General features: G+C 41.8%; 3 protein-coding genes across 3 annotated transcripts in view; 2 read left to right on the top strand and 1 right to left on the bottom strand.

Moving 5' to 3' along the window:
• LOC125739630 (tripartite motif-containing protein 16-like) overlaps positions 1 to 6,607 on the top strand; it is a 38,042-nt gene extending 31,435 nt beyond the window's left edge. The window contains exon 7 of the mRNA XM_049009939.1: positions 6,254 to 6,607. Within this exon, the coding sequence (XP_048865896.1) occupies positions 6,254 to 6,586 (333 nt within the window). The 3' untranslated portion in view covers positions 6,587 to 6,607. The remainder of the gene's footprint in view (positions 1 to 6,253) is intronic.
• Positions 1 to 26,265, bottom strand: part of LOC125739602 (NACHT, LRR and PYD domains-containing protein 12-like) — a 926,911-nt gene that overhangs the window by 270,750 nt on the left and 629,896 nt on the right. The window lies entirely within an intron of this gene.
• Positions 147 to 25,818, top strand: LOC125739616 (tripartite motif-containing protein 16-like). Its single transcript, XM_049009907.1, is given in 10 exon segments — positions 147 to 519; positions 522 to 775; positions 4,383 to 4,478; positions 15,817 to 16,050; positions 16,217 to 16,376; positions 16,768 to 16,827; positions 18,166 to 18,225; positions 19,935 to 19,994; positions 22,298 to 22,357; positions 24,936 to 25,818. Coding segments are annotated over 10 exon segments (1,854 nt in total). The 5' UTR covers positions 147 to 185; the 3' UTR covers positions 25,472 to 25,818.

Raw genomic sequence — 26,265 nt, 5'->3', positions numbered from 1 at the left:
CAGGCATGTCTTTCAGGGAATTCATAAACTTCAACTCCAGTGGTTGCCTAGTCTGCTCTTCACAGTCTGGCCTCAGTCCAAAATCACACCTACTGCAGCCTGAGAAGCAGGAAGTATCTCCCTCTCTCACACACAGACGACTGTGAAAGAAAACGAAACTGAATCCTATCAGTGTTCGTGGTAAAATGGCAGAAGCCAGTGTTGCAGTGGATCTGAGCCAGTTCAGCTGCCCAATCTGTCTGGATCTACTGAAGGATCCAGTGACTATCAACTGTGGAAACAGTTACTGTATGAGCTGCATTAAGAGCCACTGGGATCAGGAAGATCATGCTGGAGTTTACAGCTGCCCCCAGTGCAGACAGACCTTCACACCCAGACCTGTTCTGGGCAGAAACACCATACTGGTTGAAGTGGTGGAGAAACTGAAGAAGACTGGACTACAAGCAACTACTCCTGCTGACCATTATGCTGGACCTGGAGATGTGGAGTGTGACGTCTGTACTGGGAGAAAACACAAAGCTGAAAGTCCTGCCTGGTGTGTCTGGCCTCCTACTGTGAAACTGACCTGCAGCTTCACAATAAACTCCACCACACAAAACAACACAAGATCATTGATGCCATCAGCTATCTGAAGGACAAGGTCTGTTCCCACCATGACAAAGCCCTGGAGATCCACTGCCGTACCGACCAGCAGTGTATCTGTTATCTCTGTATGCTGGATGAACACAGAGGCCATGATACAGTCTCAGCTGCTGCAGGAAGGCCGGAGATACAGGTCAGGCCAGAAACACATATATAACTTTTGATGTTTATATGTTAAAAATGGTTGTCACATGTGAATGCATCTGCATTGGTGAGACAGGGGTAGTGTGTAGTCCAGTGGGCTAAGTCTCTGTGCCAGGAAGGGTGCCAGTTTGAGCCTGGCTTCAGCCGAACAGACATGCGTCTGTGGGCCCTTGAGCAAGACTCTTAACCCCCAGTGCCATCCGAGTTTTCAGTGCTTTACTGCCCCCCCTAATGGAGCTGCCACTAATGACTATTTTTTTACAGAATAATTTATTGACTCAAACGTTTATTCAGATTCTAATGTAGCAGATTTTTTTTGTGGCTTTAATAATGAGTGTATTTAGTAGCTACAAGGACAAAAGATATCAAAAAGCTCTCCCTGCTAATGGTAATTTAATAAAAATGAATAGACAGCGCTTACAGCGGTTTTCCTTATTCTGCCCGTCCATAACCCAGAATAGCCCCTGCATACTCGCTCTCTCTTCAGGTGCTCGTTCATAGCGCAAGTGCTGCTATGGTGTGAAACTTTTCACACTGTAAAACCACCTTTTTGTTTTGTGATAATTTGAACTGCTCCCATAATTACTGTAGGTAGTGATATTAAAGGAAAACGTTTGTTATAATGAATTAGACAATGAGTTAGTCAGCTAACTGCAGCAGCCCTAGACCCCAAGCTCACTCTCATCTGCTTGGGTGTGTCATGGAGAGCAAGATGGGGCAAGCAAAAGGAAAACTTCCCCACAAGGACTAATAAAGCATCATTATTATTGTCCGCCCTGGTTAGTTATGTAAAAGTAAAATGCACAGAAAATGAGTCACTGAAAATGTCCTATAATCAGAATCAGAATTGTGTTTATTAAGTATGTGAGCGAACACATGCAAGGAATTTGATTCCGGTCGATGGTGTCTCTGAAGCACAACAGTACAAAAACAACAATGCGTAAAGTCACAATGAACAATATACTGAGCAATATAATGTACAGTAATGTATAAGCTACAATATTAATATGTATGGACTTATATTGATAAATATAAAGGTAAATATATAAATTGCTGCAGATTTGTCGGCTGCACATCCATGATGTGAATCTCCCGTTCCACCACATCCCAAAGGTGCTCTATTGGATTGAGATCTGATGACTGTGGAGGCCATTTGAGTACAGTGAACTAATTGTCATGTTCAAGAAACCAGTCTGAGATGATTCGAGCTTTATGACATGGTGCATTATCCTGCTGGAAGTAGCCATCAGAAGATGGGTACACTGTGGTCATAAAGGGATGGACATGGTCAGCAACAATACTCAGGTAGGCTGTGGCATTGGAACGATGATCAATTAGTACTAAGGGGCCCAAAGTTTGTCAAGAAAATGTCCCCCACACCATTACACCACCAGCCTGAACCGTTGATACAAGGCAGGATGGATCCATGCTTTGATGTTGTTGACGCCAAATTCTGACGCTACCATCCGAATGTTGCAGCAGAAATCGAGACTCATCAGACCAGGCAACATTTTTTCAAGTCTTCTATTGTCCAATTTCGGTGAGCCTGTGCAAATTGTAGCCTCAGTTTCCTGTTCTTTGCTGACAAGACTGGTACCCAGTGTGGTCTTCTGCTGCTGTAACCCATCTGCCTCAAGGTTCGACGTGTTGTGCATTCGGAGATGCTCTTCTGCATACCTTGGTTGTAACGAGTGGTCATTTGAGTTACTGTTGCCTTTCTATCAGCTCGAACCACTCTGGCCATTCTCCTCTGACCTCTGGCATCAACAAGGCATTTTCGCCCACAGAACTGCCGCTCACTGGATGTTTTCCCTTTTTCAGACCATTCTCTGTAAACCCTAGAGATGGTTGTGTGTGACAATCTGTCAGGGTCGCAGGTAATGCGACAGCCAGGCAAGTGGGCAGGAAGCAGGCAAGGAGGCGAAGTTGGGGTAAACGGGGATTTAACAGCTGGCATCGGGGACCAGGAAACATCTGACGTAGACTGACATCAATGACGGACAAAAACTAAGGCAAGACATGGACTGAAATATACGAGAATGGGCGAAAATAATTGGACACAGCCGGGCAAGATCAGGGAAGCACACGTGGATAATCATGGGGCGTGGCACACATGAGGATCAGATGAGCCGGGCATCACAGAATCGCAGAAGATCAGCAGTTTCTGCAATACTCGGACCAGCCCATCTGGCACCAACAACCATGCCACGTTCAAAGTCACTTAAATCACCTTTCTTCCCCATTCTGAAGCTCGGTTTGAACTGCAGCAGTTCGTCTTGACCATGTCAACATGCCTAAATGCATTGAGTTGCCACCATTTGTTTGGCTGATCAGTAATTTGTGTCAACGAGCAGTTGGACAGGTGTGCCTAATAAAGTGGCCGGTTAGTGTATGTGTACAGTACTGTGCAAAAGTCTTAGGCAGACAAAGAAAATTATGTTTAGATTATCCTTGTGTTGGTGTAAAACTGTGATATTATGCCTGTCAAAGTGTGTCACCTTAGTCATTTCAGAACCTCTGCTAAAATCATCCTGGTATTTGCAGCGACCGTCCAGTGCAGCCATGTATTTTTTGACTTGGCCACTAACACAGCTCATACAGCTAGTCAATCTGTCACTGCCTTTTTTAACCAATATATTTTATTATTTAATTCAGCTGTTGGTGAAATTTAACAAAATCGTGGAACGGCTGAGGAGAAGTTTGAGAATTGAAGCGGTGTTTATCTAGCCATCTAACTGTTTTTTTAGAAAACAGAAGAAATTTTTTAAATTTAATTTAAATTTAAATTTAAATAAAAAAAAATAGTTTTTATCGTGTTACTCTTAATTTGCACATGTTCTAATGTTAAATTGTGTTTTTACACAATTTTACACAGCAGGGGCTGTGTTCTGAATGGGGCAAATATGTCTCAAAATGTTATTGTAAAGTGTGAAAAGTTCTGATCAAATTCCTAGCAAAAACCCCTTCAAACAGCATATCATGTGGCTGCAGCTGAACACATTCAGCAAGAGGTTCACTTATTCTTTGGCTGAGAATATGAATGGCTAAAATGTGTGAGCTAAGTGGTTTTAAATATAGTGTGATTGTTGGTGTCAAGTGTGGTGATTCTAGCATCTCAGAAACAGACACCTTTCTGGTTCTTTCACTCAAAACACAGTCTAATGTTTGCAGTGAATGGTGCATTAAACATAAAACATGCAGACTATGGTAGTTCTGTGTACGAAAACGACTAGAATGGCCAGACTCGTTAAAGCTATCAGGAAGGCCACATGTGCAGAAATAACAGGTCAGTACAACAGTGGTAAGCAGGACGCCTTCACTGAACATGAAGTGGTTTACAGTAAGTGATCTTCAGGTTGACTGTGAGCAACATGTATTATATACAACAAGAGAACTTCAGGTTGACTGTGAGCAACATGTATTATATACAGTAAGTGAATTTCAGGTTGACTGTGAGCAACATGTATTATATATAGCAAGTGAACTTCAGGTTGACTGTGAGAAACATGTTTTATATACAGTAAGTGAACTTTATCTACATCTTTATCTTGAGATTTAATCTCAGTTAAAGAAACAATCTTGTTTCCTATCTGTAGAAACAAATGGGAGAAACACAGAAGGAATTTCAGCAGAGAATTCAGATGAGAGAGAAGGAGCTGCAGGAGCTGAGAGAGGCTGTGGACTCATTCACAGTGAGTATGAACCTGAAGCTGGCATGTGATCATATTGAATCAAGAGTTTTGTCACATGTTCCACAGACTACAGATTTATAGATTTGTGGGGATTGTCAAATTAAAGTCAATGATGGTTACTCTGTGTCAGAAGTTTGGTGAGACAAAGGTGCCAGATAACAGGGTTTAACTAACCTGGGATTAACAAGTCAGCTCACATCACTATTGTACTATTGTTTACTATGGAAATTAAGAATAAGATGAGGCTCTCTGGAGTCTCAAATGGGACCATCCTCTGCTCCCTGTGCCACCAACAGGGCTCAGCACAGTCAGCAGTGGAGGACAGCGAGAGGATCTTCACTGAGATGATCCGCTCCATTGAGAGAAGACGCTCTGAGGTGACAAAGCTGATCAGAGATCAGGAGAAGGCTGTAGTGAGTCAGGCTGAAGGACACATGGAGAGACTGAAGCAGGAGATTGATGAACTGAAGAGGAGACACTCTGAGCTGGAGCAGCTTTCACACACAGAGGATCACATCCATTTCCTCCAGGTAACAGAACAGCTACTTTGACAATAAGAAAACCGGAGTTTTGGTTTAGTTAAAATTTATATTTGTTTTAATGAAGCTGTTTAATCTGACTTTATGTCTGTAGAGGTATCAGAGTCTTCCTGTCACCCCTGAGGCTGGATTTGAACCCAGAATCTCAGTCAATCCACATTGGTATTTTGGAAATGTGAGGAAGGTGGTTTCTGAACTGAAGGATCAACTGGAGAATATTTATAAAACGAAAACAGAAGAGATCCATGACACAGGTTAATAAATAATTACATTTTCCAGTCGGTTCATGTTAATATAGACCATGCAGAGAGAGTGTGCAGTACAGTCATCCTCACGTTTGTGTGACTAAGTCAGATTCAGTTTTCAATAAGTGTAAGTCTTTGTGAAAACTGATGAATGAGCTCCACATTCTACAAGCTGCAAAACCCAGGTTGCATAAATCATGTTTCTTCTAAATTATTGAATCCAAAAATCTTTATTAGAATTAGATTATTATTTTGTTAAACTTCCTTTTATTGTCTCTCATAATGTTAATACACAGTGAGTGAAGTCCATCTCCCACAATTAAATTCCTTTTACTTACATCCCTGTTTCTCTCTGTCTCCTTCTAGTTACCAAAGACACCATCATACAGTTTTTAGTGCCCAGGACCAGATCAGAATTCTTACAATGTGAGTCTGTTCACACACACGCTTCTCTCTCCCTGTATGAGGTGGAGTGTGTTTTATTGTGTTTTATTGTGTTTTATTGTGTTTCATTTTCTTCTGCTAGTGGAGCTTCTCTTTCTCTCTCCCGCTGCCTCCTGGTCTTTCACATTTATGTCAGGAGCCTTTGAATCTGTTTGCAGTGTGACTGCTGATGTTTAATATTATTTTGCTTATCATGTTGTTCTCTGAGGCATCCAGTTTGTGAACAGAACCATATGAACATAACAGGATATACTTCATTATATATACTTTTCAAAGTGTTAAAACCTGCCGAAAAACACACACATTGTTGTTCAATGTAAGGAGTGAATGAGACCAAACCATCACCTTCTGATCTTCTCCTCCATCAGATTCCTGTCAGCTCACTCTGGACCCCAAAACAGCAAACAGACACCTCCACCTGTCTGAGGGGAACAGAGTGGTGACATGGAAGGAAGAGACACAGTCATATCCTGATCACCAGGAGAGGTTTGACTCATGGTTCCAAGTCCTGTGCACAGAGGGGCTGACTGGTTGCTGCTACTGGGAGGTTGAGTGGAGCGGGGGATGGGTTGGTATAGCCGTCACATATAAAGGGATCAGCAGGAAAGGAAGGGGTGAGAACAGCGGGCTTGGAAACAATGAAAAGTCCTGGTGTTTGTCCTGCTCAGCCTCCAGTTACTCATTCTGGCACAATAATGTGCAAACTGCAGTATCTGCCCCCCCCTCCCCCAGGATAGGAGTGTACCTGGATCACAGGGCAGGAAATCTGTCCTTCTACAGCATCTCTGACACAGTGACCCTCCTGCACAGGGTCCAGACCACGTTCACTGAGCCCCTCTACCCTGGGTTTGATCTTAATGGTACAGCCAAACTCTGCTAACTACCATAATAGGCTGTGAAATATATCAAAAAATGTAACTAAATAATTAATACTACAAACCACGGCTACTGGCTGTGATAGTTAATAAGATCTTGAGTGACACATGTTAGAGATAAATTGACCAGAGGGGTGTTTTTGGAATCAGCTTTTAGAACGTACCTTTATATATTTATGCAATAGTCCCTGTGTGTTAGGCAGCTAATACTGAAGAATGTGAGCTTAAGAGAATTAAGAGTTAACCTCAGTATAGCAAGATGTGCTTGAACTTTGTGCTCATTATATTGAGCAGAAATGGGAACAGAAATGAAAGTTTAGCGCGTGCTTGACAGAGAGAACAGGAAAACCACAAAAGCGAGTGGGGGCTGCTTGCAGGTGGCCACACCCATAAGTTACAGGCTGCATCTGAAAGTGCACATGCCTCATACTTATAAGATGCAGGCTGCATAAAGTGTATGTGCCCCCCCCCCTCCCCCCCAAGCCAGTTTGATGCAGTTCTGGGAGGGGAAGTAAGCTATCTGTGTACCGCTATAAAGGGGATGCCAACTTCAGGTTCGGTGCGCATTCCGCAGTAACGCTTGCCGGGATGGGGGTTGGCCGCTGAGCTCAGAATTAAAACAACTTCACACCCCAGAATACCGTGTGGGGCTGAAATTTCCACGACACGCGGAACGAATAACGAAGTAATCAGTTATCAGATTACAGCAAAAAGCAACAGGGAAGTGCAACTAAATTTAAATCTGGTATATGTCATTTTTCATGTAAAAGGTGGAAATAATCAGTGTAGAAATGGATCAAATCAATTACACAATTATACAGATTTCCTATGAATTGTTCATAAAGGTCATTTAAAGGTGGGCAAACAAATAAAAATCAGTACATTTCTAATAAGGTTTAATATGAAAGGGTTTAGTTAACATATCGTACATAATAATTACATAATTATAAAAATGTATGTTTGATTTCTTGTGTTTCTTGTGTTTGCTTGAATTCTGCTTTTGCCATGTAGGGAACCTGTGTGAATGATTTTTGCTTTAACATGAACAAGTTTTATAATCGTTTTTTTGTGTTTTCTTACTCTGCCATTCTCCATTTTGCCATCATATCGCTATATAAAAGACTCCTTTGCCCTGTGTTTTTATAGCTGTGTACACAGATTGATGTCTGCAGCCAGAGCATTGAAACTGCACTGGTGTACGTCTCTGAGTAATGGTGGCGGTGAGCCGTTCGGTAGCCATCTGAGCTGTAGGACAGCAGCTCAGAAGTGAAGTCAAACCCATTAGGAGGTAGTAAGCTAGTCCTCTCTACAGTATGTAAGGGCTGTCTGACCAAGAAGGAGAGTGACGGAGTGCTGCGTCAGATGACCTGGCCTCCACCATCACCCGACCTAACCCCAATTTAGATGGTTTGGGATGAGTTGGACCGCAGAGTAAAGGCAAAGCAGCCAACAACTGCTCAGCACCTCCAGGAACTCCTTCAAGACTGCTGGAAAACCATTTCTGGTCAATACCTCACGAATCTGACTGAGAGAATGCCAAGGGTGTGCAAGGCTGTCATCAATGCAAAGGGTGGCTACTTTAAAGAATCTAAAATACAAAACAAATTCTGCTTTGTTTAACACTTATTTGTTTACTATTCATTGTTTTGTTTCATTGTTCATTGTTTCATACTATTCATATTCAAATATTCATTGTTTTGAGGTCTTCAATATTGATGTATTATGTAGAAAACAATAAAAATAAAGAAAAATCATTGAATGAGAAAGTGTTTGGCAAAATATTAATTTAAGGCGTATTTTACATAAATAAAGGGGATATACGACTAATGAGACTTCCATTTAAAATAGATTGCAGATGAATATAGGATGGGGGCAGCATGATGGTGCGGTGCTTAGCACTGTCTCCTCACATCTCGGGGACTTTCCTTTGCACCGCTTGGTGATCGCCAGCGCGTGTACAGCAGCCCCTCTCGCTCGTCAAAGGTGTCCTATTGGAAATGGAAGGCCTTGGTTTTCGGGCCGGTAGTCGAGATCACATCCCAACCTGGTTGCCTGTCCTTGCCCAGCCACTCCCTCACCCTGTCCAGCACAGGATCACCGCCCTGCTCCGCAGTGGGCTGCTGGCGATCGAAGTCACAGTGGGCCTGAGTGTCTGGCGCTGTACGGGCAGCAGTCACTGTCAGCACGAGCTGTCAGCTAAACGTCCGACTGATGTATGCAACCCTGCTCGCCTTTGGGTCCCGCCTGTGACAGCACAGTGCCCAGCTCCTCATTACTAATGTTCATGTCCAGGATGAGAGGGAGACATGCTTGCAGGGGGCATCGGCAAGTGCCACGCAAAATCGCTTCCTTTCCCTGTAAGACAGTGCAGCAGTTTCGCAATACTGATGAAGTGCTTTACAAAGTGCCGACAGTTAGGCAACAGCCCCAAGACCTGGCTTAGCACACCACGTGCTTCACATTTCTTTATGTGAATTTTAGTGCAAACTAAAATTGGGGGAGTGGTCAGGGCACGGTCTCTCCACTGCTGGCAGAAGGCGGAATCCTGCGTGCCCCTACCTTAGAAAAAAGTATATCTTAGAAAAATATGGTGTATCAGCACTGCATGGTGTGTATGGATAACTGAGGTGCATTAAAATTGGGTGAGCAGGCAAGGCAGGAGCACCCCCCTGCTGGCAGATGGTAGATTCCTACATGGCCCATCCATCCCCCAAGGCCCTAATGTTGTAGGATGACTATTGCACAATTAAGATTGAAGGGCAGCGCAATGGCCAATTCCAGGGCCCGGCATCACCCCAGATTCTAGCGAATTGTGGTGTGTATGTAGGAGACAGGGGCCCGACTGGGGCACACAAGGTATGGGCCCCTTCCAAGAGGCCGGGTCCCCAAGCGACCCCTCATCGATGCCTGTCCCTGCCCCCGCCCAGCCAGCAGGGAGCCGACCCATACTGCCCTGGGAAGCCGCCTCCCAACCCCCCACCACAGCAGCAGGCTGGAGGGATGAAGACCCATCATGAATAACGGGACCCCAGCCCTAAGTAAATGTGAATGACTCATGAACTTTAAAAATTAAAAGCTGCTACTTTTATCACACTTTTGCTTTGATGTATGCTGATTTCCTTTTACTTTTTACATACAACTTGGACATTAATTGAGTAGTAGTCCTTTCTATTATGAAAAAGACCCCCATTTCTTAGTAAATCTGGCCAGCAGTTCGATCTTTCCACAATGTAACCTTATCCCACTAATGAGCACAGGCAAGTTTCACTGCCGGTACACGTTAGACAAAAGTATATTGGTTAGTGATCAAGTTTTCTGATGCAGAAATATGGAGACGCAATCAAAAATGTATTTATTGATGCATTAAATGTAATTGATCTGTTACATCTCTTTTTTTCTGCACTTGGCATAAAAATGCAAAGCTACTAGGAGCTGGAGAAGTGTAGGAGCAGCAAAGATCCTCTCACTTCCATGTGTGATATCTGGTCCAGCCTTCCCACTGATGTATATGACACTCTTTTGTAAATCTGTACCACTAGGAAATACTCACTATTGCTTTAAAACATTCAATTGGGTGTAACCTGTCTTAAATTTTCTTACATGGGACTTTTTTACGGTGGCCGAGAAACCCCTGTGCTATTCAAAATGAAGAAATTCACGTCATAACCTTTGATGAGTCTAAATTTGTCACTGAGAGAAAATAGTCTTTTTCCCCTCATGTTTTCTGTGCACGCAGCATTCACCTCAGGTAACTAGCCAGAGGAAAACGGGCTACAGCAAGGCAAAGTAAGGCCATCAAAGTAAAGTCAAAAAAATACACAACATAGTTTTCATTTTTTCCATATGTTGTCATGTTTAAAAAGACCCAAAATGAACACTGTAAGCAGACTACTTAACTACTAAAACAAATCATTTAAACAGTATTTGTACAGGAATGATCATGTCTCAAGCTTTTTGATCCATATAAGAAGTTGATCACTATAACCATGATCACCATAAGCAGTTTCCAATGTAACTTTACTTTTCACCTGTAAATCTCTAGTCTCAGAGGAACTACTCTGCCCAGATAAGGCTGTAGTCTATTGTACTGTACCAGATAAGACTGTAAAATAGTTTATACTGTATAAATGCCATGCAGTGAGAGCAAGACAGGGTATGAGTTTGGAAAAAGCACAAATATAACAACAGGGAGGACGGGACAGAGGGATATATAAGAAGAAGGTTTCACAGAGCTCCAAGATGCTGTTGACGTTGTTGATGTGTTTGGTGTCGTGCTCTGAGAGCAAGAAGATTATTGTCAGGCATGAGGGTGACACATCAACAGCATCTTTCTTTGTTCAAAGAAACACAGGAATAGGGCAAAACAATGCAGACCGTGAGGGCTAAAAGAGGCAGGTTAACACAGGGAAAGAACAAAAGCGCATGCAGGGAGTGACTCCAATGAGCACTTTATACAGGGACTAATGAAGGGACAAACAAGAGGTAGCAGGAGTGAATCACAGAAGAGCAGGAACAAGAGGTAAGACAAAACAAGCAATAGGTGTGGCTCGTTAGAGCCACACTAGGGGTAGAATGAGAAGGGCGGTTAAGCAGGGCATGACATTTGGTTGTAATAAATCTATAATATAACCATATAATGGAGTTTTTGATAAAACCAATTGTTTTTAGGCAAAAATAGCAAGCCTTGCTTTTGCTGCTTTGTATTTAAAGAGAGACCATTGAAATTTGAATGACTGTGTGTTTACTTAAATTATTTTATATTGGCAGTCAAAATGACCACGATTGGCTTCATCATATAAGTACAACACAAATAATGCTTAACTCAGATTACTGAAAAGTAAGTGATACCATGAATGAAATGAATGGCAAATAAGCATTTAAGTAATAATGTGGATTTCACTTGTATTGTATTAAAGGAAAGTATAGATTTTTGTTTTGCAAAATATGGAAATTAATGGTAATAATAATAATAATAATAATAATAATAATAATAATATTCAGCCATTGAGGAGTATAAAAGCTGTTTGTACAGACTACTCGGTTCACTATTTCAGGTAAAACTGTTGAATTAATGAAATATTTATCTGTATTAAACTCTCAAGTCAAGTCAAGTAGGTCTTTAATGTCATTTTTAACCATACACAGTTGACTCCAGTACACAGTTAGTCTCTAGGACTAAGGTTTTTTATAAATTTACACAAGACTAACACAGAAAAACCCAACAATGTAGAGTGTATAGTGTGCAAAAACTGTGCAAGCATTGCAGGATCGTGCAAAAGGACAAGACAACTGACACAACGAGTACAAACGGCTCCAGGTCCAGTGCCAGGGTTTTGTTTCATTTGATTCTCTTAGGGAAATTTAATGCTTCCAGTCCTGCAGTGCCATGTCACTGAAGTCACCTCTGTGACCAAACAAGAACCCTATCTGTCAGCAGTTGATAAACCATATGAAGCAAAACATGAATTGAAAACAAGCATCAACATGTGCTGTAAAGACCAGTGTGGTATCTTTGGCTTCCTATTGTGAAACTGATCTGCAAATTCACAATAAACTTAACAATATGCTACACCCCTGATGGGAATGAAGTGAAATTACTCCAGTTCTTTCTTTGGAACTGATTTAATAATTTTCCACTTTCATTTATCTGATTTACAGCACTTGCAACCGAACAAAACTTCTACACACTCATTTTTTTCCTCAGTTTTACAACATTGCCGGAAAACCCTTTTCCCAAGGTCACATGACCCTCGCCTTAAACAGACAGTTAATTTTTCCGCAACTGTTGTTCCCTTCCAGTTTGAACCATAATATAACAAAATATAACAAAATGTACAAAAATATACTTTACATCGGTGCTGGCTGTACCATCCAGAATCCTCCGCATTAACGACTAAAACATACCTAAGCATTAAACATATTTAAAACATGACACATCAAGACTGCAACACATACAAGGCAACAGACGTTCATTGATACCATCAACCACCTGCAAGGTAAGATCTGTTCCAATCACAATAAACTTCTGGAGGTCAACTTTCAAGCTGATTAAAAGAAGATCAGTTATCATTGTACGATGGATGAACACAAAGACCGCGATACAGTGTCAACTGCTGCAGGAAGGACAGAGAAACAGGTGAATCCTGCAAGTTAAGATTCATAAAGTCAGACTAAATTTCAACACAGTTCAACAACAACAACAAATTTATTTTTGTATAACGAATTATTACAACATTACTTTGTCTCAAAGCGCTTTACAGCATCCCCACCCAAAGCCCCCAGTGAGTACGCCATAGGCGACATATGTAAACATATGTAATTCTGTCCGTAATTCTGTCCGTAACATATGTAATTCTGTCCGTAGGAGACTGAAAACATGTGGTCAGGCGAATGGGATCTCCAAGCTAAATGGAACTTAAATTACATGTGCTGTTTTAAATTACATGTCCATCCGAGGAAGCCACTCATGCAGTCGGTCTATTGAACGATTATGGTTTTCGGTCCGAAGCTGATGTCATCAGCCGGTGCCCAGACCTTCACCCTTATCTGCGATACCCTCCAGTTGGTGGGTTGGCAGTGGTGGCCAAATCACTGCCCATCAGCTCCAGGCCTCCAGCCCTTCTCTTCCCTTTGATGCCAGAGCTAACAAGAGCCTCTTTCTGCTGCCTCCCCAATCCGGCACATTCTGTTTTCCTTTCATTCCCAAATTTACCCAGTGCAGTAAGTCCACATAGACTGTGTTGGGAACCTTCTGCCTACAACTTCGACAGGAGACAGCCATGTTCGCTACCCTTTCCTTGCACTCATGAACAAGACCTTGGTACTTCAAGCTCTTCCTCTCATGGGAGTCGTCACAGTCTCCTTCCCATGGGACAGTCAATTCCACAAGGATGACCTCCCTTGCCTGCTCTGAAGCTAAGACAAGCTTCTACATAATTTCTACCTAAAAAATCGAACAGGAGGATTATAGCATATTTGTGGAAAAATAATGTCAGTAACAGTTATACATCAAAGCTGAATAAAGTCTGTTGTGTGTATAGTTTGTATAATGTAATATGTTATTCATAAACTCCAAATCCTGCTCTTCTCAGTCTGGCCTCAGTCTAAAACCACACCTACTGCAGCCTGAGAAGCAGGAAGTTCCTCCCACTCTCACACACAGACGAGTATCAGAGAAAACGAAACTGAATCCTATCAGTGTTCGTGGTAAAATGGCAGAAGCAAGTGTTGCAGTGGATCAGAACCAGTTCAGCTGTTCAATCTGTCTGGATCTACTGAAGGATCCAGTGACTACTTCCTGTGGACACAATTACTGTATGAGATGCATTAAGAGATGCTGGGATCGGGAGGATCATGTTGGAGTTTACAGCTGCCCCCAGTGCAGAGAGACCTTCACATCCAGACCTGTTCTGGGCAGAAACACCATGCTGGCTGAAGTGGTGGAGAACCTGAAGAAGACTGAAACTGCAGATGTGGAGTGTGATGCCTGTACTGGGAGAAAACACAAAGCTGTCAAGTCCTGCCTGGTGTGTCTGGCCTCTTACTGTGAAACTGACCTGCAGCTTCACAACAAACTCCACCACACAAAACAGCACAAGCTCGTTGATGCCATCAGCCATCTGAAGGACAAGGTCTGTTCCCACCATGACAAACGCCTGGAGATCTACTGCCGTACCGACCAGCAGTGTATCTGTTATCTCTGTACGATGGATGAACACAGAGGCCATGATACAGTCTCAGCTGCTGCAGGAAGGGAGGAGATACAGGTCAGGCCAGAAATGATCTTAAATAATTTATAAAATTTATTTGCAATGAAAATGCCTTTTGTCTTGACATATTTGAGTATATCTGCTATGAAGATCTCGTCTGGTTTGGGAAATGAAAGAACATGTAATAGATAATGCGAGATGTTGATATGGAGTGTAAAACCTTCTCATTGAATTCCTGCTGAAAAAGTCTTTAAACAAAGAATCACGTGTCTGCAGCTGGATACATACAGCAAGTAAACAGGCTCCAGAGGTTCACTTACTGTTTGGCTGAGCATCTGAATGGCTGAGATGTGTGAGCTAAGAGGGTTTAAATATAGTGTGATTGTTGGTGTCAAATGTGCTCATTCCAGTAACTCAGAAACAGCCACCATCCTGGTATTTTCACACATTACAGTGCGTAGAGTTTACTGAGAATAGTGCAGTAAACATGAAACACCCAGGCTACAGTATAGCAGACCTTACTTAATGAGAGAGGTGAGAGGAGAATGGCCAGACTTGTTACAGCTAACAGGAAGGCCACAAGTGCAAAACTACCCGCTCAGTAAGTAAATGGTGAGTCAAAGTGTCTATGTCCAATTTATCCTCCCTACAGTCAATAAATATTTTAAGAAATCCGTCCATCCATCCATCTCCTAACCATTTATCTCAGTCAGGGTCATGGGGAGCACCTGGATCCTTTCCCAGGCAGCATAGGGCACAAGGCTGGGATCCACCCTGGACAGGAACATTAATGAATATGATGCCAGCTAATGAAACTAACGTATTTTGTCATTTTGTTTCCTATCTGTAGACACAAATGGGAGAAAAACAGAGGGAATTTCAGCAGGGAATTCAGACGAAAGAGAAGGAGCTGCAGGAGCTGAGAGAGGCTGTGGGCTCATTCACAGTGAGTATAAACCTGAGGAGAAGATAACAACTGGCTTGTGATCATAATAAATTGTCTCTCAGATTGAACAGATTTCAGACTTATAGACTTGTGGGGATTAATCAAATTAATGTCCCTGTCGGTTAGTCTCGATCAGAGGATTGGTTGGTCAAAAGTGCTAGATAGCAGGATTTAACCAACCTGGTGTTACAAGAGTTAGAAAATTTCCTTGTAAAAATACCATTTATGGCCCTTTTCAGAAAATGCATCTATTCCATCAACTGTGTAATGCATATAAACACCACAACGTCACCAATTAAACTGAGACCTAATGGTGACAACCAACCTGCCCCATACAGCCACCAGTCTCTGCCAAATCCCTGCAGCTGACAGTGTATGAGCTTAATGAGTGATCATTTCCAATCAGTGTTGGCTGGGTTTCAGTACCTGAGGCAACCAGCATGGTGACGCTCCAAACCCCAGCCCCGTGCTGTTTTTATACCTCCTGTCGGTCACATCTCCATTATACAATGAGGCTCTCTGGAGTCTCAAAAGGGGCCAATTGTAATTTACCATCCTCTGCTCCCTGTGTCACCAACAGAGCTCAGCACAGTCAGCAGTGGAGGACAGCGAGAGGATCTTCCTTGAGATTATCCGCTCCATTAAGAAAAGACGTTCTGATGTGAAAGAGCTGATCAGAGATCAGGAGAAGGCTGCAGTGAGTCAAGCTGAAGGACACATGGAGAGACTGGAGCAAGAGATTGATGAACTGAAGAGGAGACAATCTGAGCTGGAGCAGCTTTCACACACAGAGGATCACATCCATGTCCTCCAGGTAACAGAACAGCTACTATGGCAATAAGAAAACCAGAGCATTCAAATGGATGCATGTTCTCATTTGTATTTAAACTGGTCTATGTCAGATAATAATGGTCCTATTAATTTCATTCCAATAAACATTTGTGTTAATGAAACTGATTTATCTGACTACCTGTCTGTAGAGGTGCCAGGATGTTCCTGTCACCCCTGAAGCTGGATTTGGACCCAGAATATCAGTCAGTTCACAAAGCTGTTTTGGGAATGTGAGGAAGGTCATTTCTGAACTGAAGGATCAACTGGAGAATGTTTGCGAAAAAAAAACAGCAGAGATCCATCACACAGGTTAATAAATAAATACATTTTCCAGTCTGTTCATGTTCATGTTAACACAGACCATGCAGAGAGAGTATGCAGTACAGTCAGCCTCACGTTTGTGTGAAGTCAGATTCAGTTTTCAAAAAGTGTAAGTCTTTGTGAAAACTGATGAAAGAGCTCCACATTCTACAAGCTGCAAAACCCAGGTTGCATAAATCATGTTTCTTCAAAATTATTGAATCCAAAAATCTGTAGGATGTGTAACGTACAATGATTTTCAATTTGTTAAAATGCTTGTTATTGTCCATCCCTCATACTGATAATACACTACTGCTGTTGTCTCCACAGTAAGTGACGTCCATCTCCCACAAGTAAATTCCTTTTACTCACATCCCTGTTTCTCTCTCTCTCCTTATAGTTACCAAAGACACCATCCCACCAGTATCTGTGCCCACGACCAGATCAGAATTCTTACAATGTGAGTCTGTTCACACACACGCTTCTCTCTCCCTGTATGAGGTGGAGTGTGTTTTACTGTGTTTCTAGAGTTGTGACGTTCGCGAACGAACCGATTCTTTTGAACGGCTCATAAACATGAACGATGGGAGCCGAGTCGCGGCTGGGGGGAGCCGTTCTTTCTGTCGTTCTTTTTTTCCTATGCGTGTTTCACACAGATGCACAAAAATGAGCTCCTCCGCGAGACAGAACAGTTATAGGGGGAGGGGCGCACCCAGCGCAGGGGTGCTACTGCCTAACAGCATGATGATAGTTGTGCACGCATCCTTCACGTGAGTGCTCCAGTGGGAAAAACCCTGCGTGCCTCTGTCATTGGGTAGGAGCGGAGCCATGACTTGTGCACGCTGCCGTGATAACAATGTTCTTGTGTGGAAGTGTTTGTAGTAAAAGCTGTTTTGCACAGAAATGCATTGCAGCCGGCTTTGTTTTTGATGTTTATTTGTGAGTAGGTATTGTATGAATAACATAAGTCAACGTAGCTTTACACATACACACACTTTGTACTAAAGGTAAATCCAAAATAGTGATGGCAGAGGGATGTTGTGCTGCCCTATGGAATATAGTCCACACATGACAAATGAGGTAATAATCAATATTTCAGAATAATTCAAACTCAGATATTGGTGTGTGATATCTGAGTTTTAATTATTTAACTAAAAATCTCACCTCATCATTCCTACCAGTGATTATTTCCAGGATAAACTGAGATGCCCCCAAGCTGGCTTCTTAAAACTGACTAAATATTTAAAAAGAGCCAAAAGAGCCGTTCTTTTGAACGGCTCTTTGAAAGGAACGGATCGCCAAGATCCGGATCCCCTCAAAGAGCCATAAATCCCATCACTATGTGTTTCATTTTCTTCTGCTAGTGGAGCTTCTCTTTCTCTCTCCTGCTGCCTCCTGGTCTTTCACATTTACATGAGCTGTTCATGTCAGTAACCTTTGAATCCAGTTGCAATGCAATGCGAAGCAAGGCAAGTTTATTCAGGGTGTTTTTCCACTGCGCCAGGAACAGTACATTTGGTACTTCCCCTTTTCCACTGACTTCCAGTTGAGTACCAGTACCAGAAGTTCCATTACCCAAAATACCATTTCAGCAGGAGTACTTTTTTGGTACTTCAGAACTTTGGGGTGTATGACGTGTGTATGATGTGTAACTTACACTGATTTGCAGTTTGTTATAATGCTTGATATTGCGCATCCCTCTACTCTACTGCTGTTGTCTCCACGGTGAATGAAGTCCATCTACCACAAGTAAATTCCTTTTACTCACATCCCTGTTTCTCTCTCTGTCTCTTTCTAGCTACTGAAGTGACCATGTCACCTGTATCTGTGCCCAGGACCACAGCAGGATTCTTACAATGTGAGTCTGTTCACAAACACACTTCTCTGTCCCTGTATGAGGTGGAGTGTGTTTTATTTAATTTTCTTCTGCTAGGAGAGATTCTCTTTCTCTCTCCTGCTGCCTCCTGGTCTTTCACATTTACATGAGCTGTTTATGTCAGTAGCCTTTGAATCCAATTGCAAAGCAAGGCAAGTTTATTCAGGGTGCTTATCCACTGCACCAAGTACGGTACATTTGGTACTTTCCCTTTTCCATTGACTTCCAGACAAGTACCCGTACCAAAAGTTCTGTTACCCAAAGTACCATTCCAGCAGGTGTACTTCATTGGTACTTCAGAATTTTTCGGGTGGAACTTGCAAACAAGTTCACTGTTGATCTTAAAGACAATTTAAAAATCCTAAAAGCCAAACAAATAAATACTTAACTAAAAAGAAGTTGCATTGTAGAGGTAGTGTATAACTGAATTCTTGCTGATTTAATCTATTGAAAAGCTGCAACAATCAGTAATGTTTCAAGTCCTGATTGTAATGAGCTGACAGTGTTAGCAGACCTCAGGTCTTCAGGAAGCTTGTTCCACAGACAGGGAGCATAGAGACTAAAAGCTGCTTCATGCTGCTTGGTCTTGAGTCTGGGACACTGAGTAAGCCTTTCCCAGATGAGCGCAGGGTCTGAATCCCTCATAACATTCAAGGAAATCAGAAACAGATTAAGGTCTGAGACTTTTAGTGCTACAGTATATACACAAGTAAGAATATTTCAAAATCAATCCTGTGATGCACAGGAAGCCAGTGCAGTGATTAAGGACCTGTGTACTATTCTCTACTTCCTTAGTGTTAGTGAGGACTCTGATGGCAGCATTCAGGGTGAGCTGTTGCTGTCTGGTTGATTTTTTGGTAAGACATGTGAAGACACCGATACAATAGACTAGCCTGCTGACAATAACCACATGAATAAGCTTTTCTGTATCTTGTTTAAACAGAAATCCTTTAAGGTGGTGGGAGGCTGATTTTGGAATTGCCTTTATATTATGTAGCTGTTATAATTTAGGTCTCAGTCTAGAAGTGCACCAAGATTTCTGGCTTGGTTTGTCGATTTTTGTGTCCATGAATCAAGGTGAGCACTGACTTTCAGTCTTTCTCTTTTGGGGCCAAAATAATGTCCGTTTTTTTCTGTATTCAGTCATGCAACATTCTGGAAAATGTACTGATTGACTCGTTCAACGTACTTTTAATTGAATCTAAGTGGCTATACTGACATGGTGACACCATAATGTAAAGTTGTCTTGCATTTGGATAATTATGGTTAGAGATGTTACAGTATAATGTTTGCGATGGGCTGGCCCCCCATCCTGGGTTGTTCTCTGCCTCGTGCCCATTGCTTCTGGGATAGGCTCCGGATCACCCATGACCCAGTAGGATAAGCGGTTTGGAAAATGGATGGATGGATGTTATAATGTTCCAGTACTTGTGAAAAGTGGTGACAGAGCTTCACATACTACAAACTGCAAAACTCAGATCACATGAATCATGCTTCTTCTTCTATATAGAACCCAAAATCTGTATGATGTGTAATTTGCAATGATTTGCAGTTTGCTAAAATGCTTGTTATTGTCCATCCTTCATAATGATTATACTCTACTGCTGTTGTCTCCACAGTGAGTGAAGTCCATCCCCCACAAGTAAATTCCTTTTACTCACATCCCTGTTTCTCTCTCTGTCTCTTTCTAGCTACTGAAGTGACCATGTCACCTGTATCTGTGCCCAGGACCACAGCAGGATTCTTACAATGTGAGTCTGTTCACACGCACGCTTCTCTGTCCCTGTATGAGGTGGAATGTGTTTTACTGTGTTTTATTGTGTTTTATTGTGTTTTACTGTGTTTCATCTTCTTCTGCTAGAGGAGCTTCACTTTCTCTCTCCCGCTGCCTCTTGGTCTTTCACATTTACATAAGCTGTTTATGTCAGGAGCCTTTGAATCCAATTGCAAAGCAAGGCAAGTTTATTCATGGTGCTTTTCCACTGCACCAGGTATGGTATATTTGGTACTTCCCCTTTTCCACTGACTTCCGGTCGAGTACCAGTACCAGAAGTTCCATTACCCAATATACCATTTCAGCAGGAAGACTTTTTTGGTACTTCGGAACTTTGGGGTGTATGACGTGTGTATGATGTGTAACTTACACTGATTTGCAGTTTGTTATAATGCTTGATATTGCGCATCCCTCTACTCTACTGCTGTTGTCTCCACGGTGAATGAAGTCCATCTACCACAAGTAAATTCCTTTTACTCACATCCCTGTTTCTCTCTCTGTCTCTTTCTAGCTACTGAAGTGACCATGTCACCTGTATCTGTGCCCAGGACCACAGCAGGATTTTTACAATGTGAGTCTGTTCACAAACACACTTCTCTGTCCCTGTATGAGGTGGAGTGTGTTTTATTTAATTTTCTTCTGCTAGGAGAGATTCTCTTTCTCTCTCCTGCTGCCTCCTGGTCTTTCACATTTACATGAGCTGTTTATGTCAGTAGCCTTTGAATCCAATTGCAAAGCAAGGCAAGTTTATTCAGGGTGCTTATCCACTGCACCAAGTACGGTACATTTGGTACTTTCCCTTTTCCATTGACTTCCAGACAAGTACCCGTACCAAAAGTTCTGTTACCCAAAGTACCATTCCAGCAGGTGTACTTCATTGGTACTTCAGAATTTTTCGGGTGGAACTTGCAAACAAGTTCACTGTTGATCTTAAAGACAATTTAAAAATCCGAAAAGCCAAACAAATAAATACTTAACTAAAAAGAAGTTGCATTGTAGAGGTAGTGTATAACTGAATTCTTGCTGATTTAATCTATTGAAAAGCTGCAACAATCAGTAATGTTTCAAGTCCTGATTGTAATGAGCTGACAGTGTTAGCAGACCTCAGGTCTTCAGGAAGCTTGTTCCACAGACAGGGAGCATAGAGACTAAAAGCTGCTTCATGCTGCTTGGTCTTGAGTCTGGGACACTGAGTAAGCCTTTCCCAGATGAGCGCAGGGTCTGAATCCCTCATAACATTCAAGGAAATCAGAAACAGATTAAGGTCTGAGACTTTTAGTGCTACAGTATATACACAAGTAAGAATATTTCAAAATCAATCCTGTGATGCACAGGAAGCCAGTGCAGTGATTAAGGACCTGTGTACTATTCTCTACTTCCTTGGTGTTAGTGAGGACTCTGATGGCAGCATTCAGGGTGAGCTGTTGCTGTCTGGTTGATTTTTTGGTAAGACATGTGAAGACACCGATACAATAGACTAGCCTGCTGACAATAACCACATGAATAAGCTTTTCTGTATCTTGTTTAAACAGAAATCCTTTAAGGTGGTGGGAGGCTGATTTTGGAATTGCCTTTATATTATGTAGCTGTTATAATTTAGGTCTCAGTCTAGAAGTGCACCAAGATTTCTGGCTTGGTTTGTCGATTTTTGTGTCCATGAATCAAGGTGAGCACTGACTTTCAGTCTTTCTCTTTTGGGGCCAAAATAATGTCAGTTTTTTTCTGTATTCAGTCATGCAACATTCTGGAAAATGTACTGATTGACTCGTTCAACGTACTTTTAATTGAATCTAAGTGGCTATACTGACATGGTGACACCATAATGTAGAGTTGTCTTGCATTTGGATAATTATGGTTAGAGATGTTACAGTATAATGTTTGCGATGGGCTGGCCCCCCATCCTGGGTTGTTCTCTGCCTCGTGCCCATTGCTTCTGGGATAGGCTCCGGATCACCCATGACCCAGTAGGATAAGCGGTTTGGAAAATGGATGGATGGATGTTATAATGTTCCAGTACTTGTGAAAAGTGGTGACAGAGCTTCACATACTACAAACTGCAAAACTCAGATCACATGAATCATGCGTCTTCTTCTATATAGAACCCAAAATCTGTATGATGTGTAATTTGCAATGATTTGCAGTTTGCTAAAATGCTTGTTATTGTCCATCCTTCATAATGATTATACTCTACTGCTGTTGTCTCCACAGTGAGTGAAGTCCATCCCCCACAAGTAAATTCCTTTTACTCACATCCCTGTTTCCCTCTCTGTCTCTTTCTAGCTACTGAAGTGACCATGTCACCTGTATCTGTGCCCAGGACCACAGCAGGATTCTTACAATGTGAGTCTGTTCACACGCACGCTTCTCTGTCCCTGTATGAGGTGGAATGTGTTTTACTGTGTTTTATTGTGTTTTATTGTGTTTTACTGTGTTTCATCTTCTTCTGCTAGTGGAGCTTCACTTTCTCTCTCCCGCTGCCTCCTGGTCTTTCACATTTACATGAGCTGTTTATGTCAGGAGCCTTTGAATCCAATTGCAAAGCAAGGCAAGTTTATTCATGGTGCTTTTCCACTGCACCAGGTACAGTATATTTGGTACTTCCCCTTTTCCACTGACTTCCGGTCAAGTACCAGTACCAGAAGTTCCATTACCCAAAATACCATTTCAGCAGGAGTACTTTTTTGGTACTTCGGAACTCTGGGGTGTATGACGTGTGTATGATGTGTAACTTACACTGATTTGCAGTTTGTTATAATGCTTGATATTGCGCATCCCTCTACTCTACTGCTGTTGTCTCCACAGTCAGTGAAGTCCATCTCCCACAAGTAAATTCCTTTTACTCACATCCCTGTTTCTCTCTGTCGTTTTGGGTGTTTTTCCACTGCACCAGGTATGGTACTTTTGGTACTTTCCCTTTTCCATTGACTTCCAGTCGAGTACCAGTATCCAAAGTTCCAGTACCCAAAGTATACCATTACAGCTGCGGTGCATTTTTGGTACTTCAAAACTTTTGAGTTAGACTTGCAAATGCGTTCATTGTCATATTAAAAGGCATTTTAAAAAGCCTAAAAGCCAAGCAAGCAACAAAAAGTTAACTAAAAAGAAGTTAGATGCAGTGTATAACTAAACTCCTGTTGGTTAAATCTATTGAACAGCTGCAGGAAACAGTAAAATTTTAAGCCCTGATTATTCTGAGCTGACAGTGTTAGCAGACCTCAGGTCTTCAGGAAGTTTGTTCCACAGATGGGGAGCATAGAGATTAAAATCTGCTTCGCCCTGCTTGGTTTTGATTCTGGCAACACTGAGTGAATGTTTCCCAGAAAACAGGAGGAGAGTATCAAAGACAACGAACTCACCAATTTACATTAACACCACAACCATATCTGCCCTACGAGACACACAGACACGGGCAGCTTCGGAATGCTAGGCCCCTCCCATCAGGAAGAGGCCAGTCAGGATTGGTTAGATCTTCCACTGGAACACTGAGCACCAATGATGGGTTGCCTTAAATTTCAAATGGATAGGTCTTAACAGCCAGGAGCAGCAATCCTGTTCTTGACAGTTCCGGTAAAAGGAGAAGAAAAAATAAATCTGATATCTACACTCTCTTATGCACGTAACACTATAATCACGTGGTGACACCATAATGTAGAGTTGTGTGTCATTTACTTAATTGTGATGGGATTTTGATAACACTTTACTGAAGTCCATGTTTTTAGTAATTCATAGTGCATTATAATGCATTCATAAAGCATTATAAACATGGCTGTAAATATTTATGAAATGGCATAACATGAACATGATAAAGCTCTCATCTATAATCTATTATAGATACCTGCATAATGCAATACAAAGCATCCTTTATGTTTAGCCAACTATTATAATGCATTACGAAGGTGTCTGTGGTGCATTATGGATGACTGCTGCATCAAGCATTCATTATGTATAATACACATGGCTATAATTCATTCCTTTTCAAAAATATTCATACCCATGTTTACAACGCTTTATGAATGCATTATTATTTGTTATGAATTAATTTTCAATTACTATTTATATGCCCTTACGTAAAATGAGATTTTATAGTGTTCCATAATCTGAGGAAATGGATGCATGTAGATGTTGAATGGAGAGGCTCAAGAGTGGACCCTTGAGAAACTCCACACGTAATTTTCGTTCACTCGGATTCATAATTATCCTTTTAACACAAAGTAGTCCCTGTCTCATCAATAGAATTCAAACCAATCATTTATCTATATCATATCATGGTGCCATAAAGATCCACCCCTTTTTCTACTCCGTCTGGCAGTATCTTATAGTCGAGCGCAGCACTGAGATCCAATAATACCAAAACTGAGATTTTTGGATCATCACTTCTCAGATGTCACTTAAAACATTAACAAGTGGACACTCATTAATGTGGTGTGGTTGAAATCCAGAGTGAAAAGCTTCTAAGGTCATTGTTTTACACCATGAAAGAATGATATTGCAAAAGGAAAATTCCCGATAGATGGACTTGTTCTGAGCTGAAAAGTGAGCCTCAATAAGCAGATGTAACTGGAGTCTCCAGATAACCAACCTTTCCTTGAACTGTCTGATCTTTCCTTGAACTGTCTGATCTTTCCTTGAACTGTCTGATCTTTCCTTGAACTGTCTGATCTTTCCTTGAACTGTCTGATCTTTCCTTCAACTGTCTGATGACTGGCCCATTTTTGGCTATAAGATTGCATTTGTTGTTCGAGGAGCAGATCACGAGGTGCATGATTGCTGAGTGTCTGTTCCCTTTGAGCTCATCGAATAATAAAGATTGTTAAACACTTAAACATCCCACTTCATGGTGGTGCTTCATGAGATGCTGGGCTTCGTCATGGGATTAATCGGGATTAATGGGATTAATCGCTCTTCCTCTTGCTTACAGACTCCTGCCAGCTGACATTGGACCCCAACACAGCCCACAGATGCCTGTCTCTGTCAGAGGGGAACAGGAAGGTGACATGGGGGGCAGAGCAGCCATATCCTGATCATCCAGAGAGATTTGACTGGTGGGACCAAATTCTGTGCAAAAAGAGTTTTACTAGTCACGCTTACTGGGAGGCTGAGTGGAGTGGAGGTGGAGCTGAAATAGGAGTGACTTATAAAGGAATCGGGAGGAAAGGATGGAGTGATGACTGTCGGCTTGGAATGAATGACAAGTCATGGATGCTGAGCTGCTCTCCTTGCCGTTACTCTGTCTGGCACAATAATAAAGAGATTGACATACCCATAAAGCCCTCAGACTCCCGCAGAGTAGGAGTGTATCTAGACTGGATGGCTGATACTCTGTCCTTCTACAGAGTCTCCTCTGAAGGACTGACCCTCCTGTACAGCTTCACCGCCTCATTCACTGATCCCCTCTGCCCAGCGTTTTGGGTTTATTATACAAAATCCTCCGTGTCGCTGTGCATGCTGGGATAGCTCACTGTGTGCTGGAGGAATCATTTTTACCTTATCAGAGTGTCTCATGTTGCTACTTTTCCACGGCAAAAGCTAAAATCTCTGCTTTTTAACCAGTATAACCTTTTTTACTCTGTAAGTTTAATGCATGTTAGGCAAAAAAAAATAACTGGGTTCAGCAAGCTGAACAGACATGTAAAATGACTGTTTTTCTCTCTAATTAAAATGTCATGAAACGTAATCCTCATGGGGGGTGGCGGCTTTTCCCCTCCCCTGTATAAGTACATTTTATATATTTCTGTTTACATTTGTGCTCTGTCATATTTGCTACCTGTACACTGACAATAAAGGCTTCCTATTCTATCCCATTAATGTCCTGGTTCAGCGTAACAGCGTAACTGAGTAACAGACTTAATCCACGCTCTCTGGTGACTGAGCGCAGCAGCCTGATATCGCAGCAGCGACACTTTTGCTTATAGAGGGCAGATTCCTAATCTGACATTTTGTTAAATGAAAAATCGACAAGATATTAACGTACCTCACCCCCAACACCCACCCTGAGGCAACTGAGTACACATAAATCACATAACACGATTAAATGACTTTATTATAGTATTTATTATAATTATAGTGTACGGTGTACTCTCACCCCTATTAAAATATGGGAAAGGAGTCATTAAAAACCAAAGTTCTTACTACGTAAATTAATACCAATAAATAATTAAATAAGTAACTAATTTTTTCAATAGAAGACGATACATATTTTTACTTCTTACAGTAAGATAGGGATTAATTTGAGACGACAGAACCTCACG

This window comes from Brienomyrus brachyistius, chromosome 4 (genome assembly GCF_023856365.1).
Source record: "Brienomyrus brachyistius isolate T26 chromosome 4, BBRACH_0.4, whole genome shotgun sequence".
NCBI lineage: Eukaryota > Metazoa > Chordata > Actinopteri > Osteoglossiformes > Mormyridae > Brienomyrus > Brienomyrus brachyistius.
The sequence above is the reverse complement of the archived record's forward strand: the minus strand, read 5'-3'. Positions and strand labels throughout refer to the sequence as shown.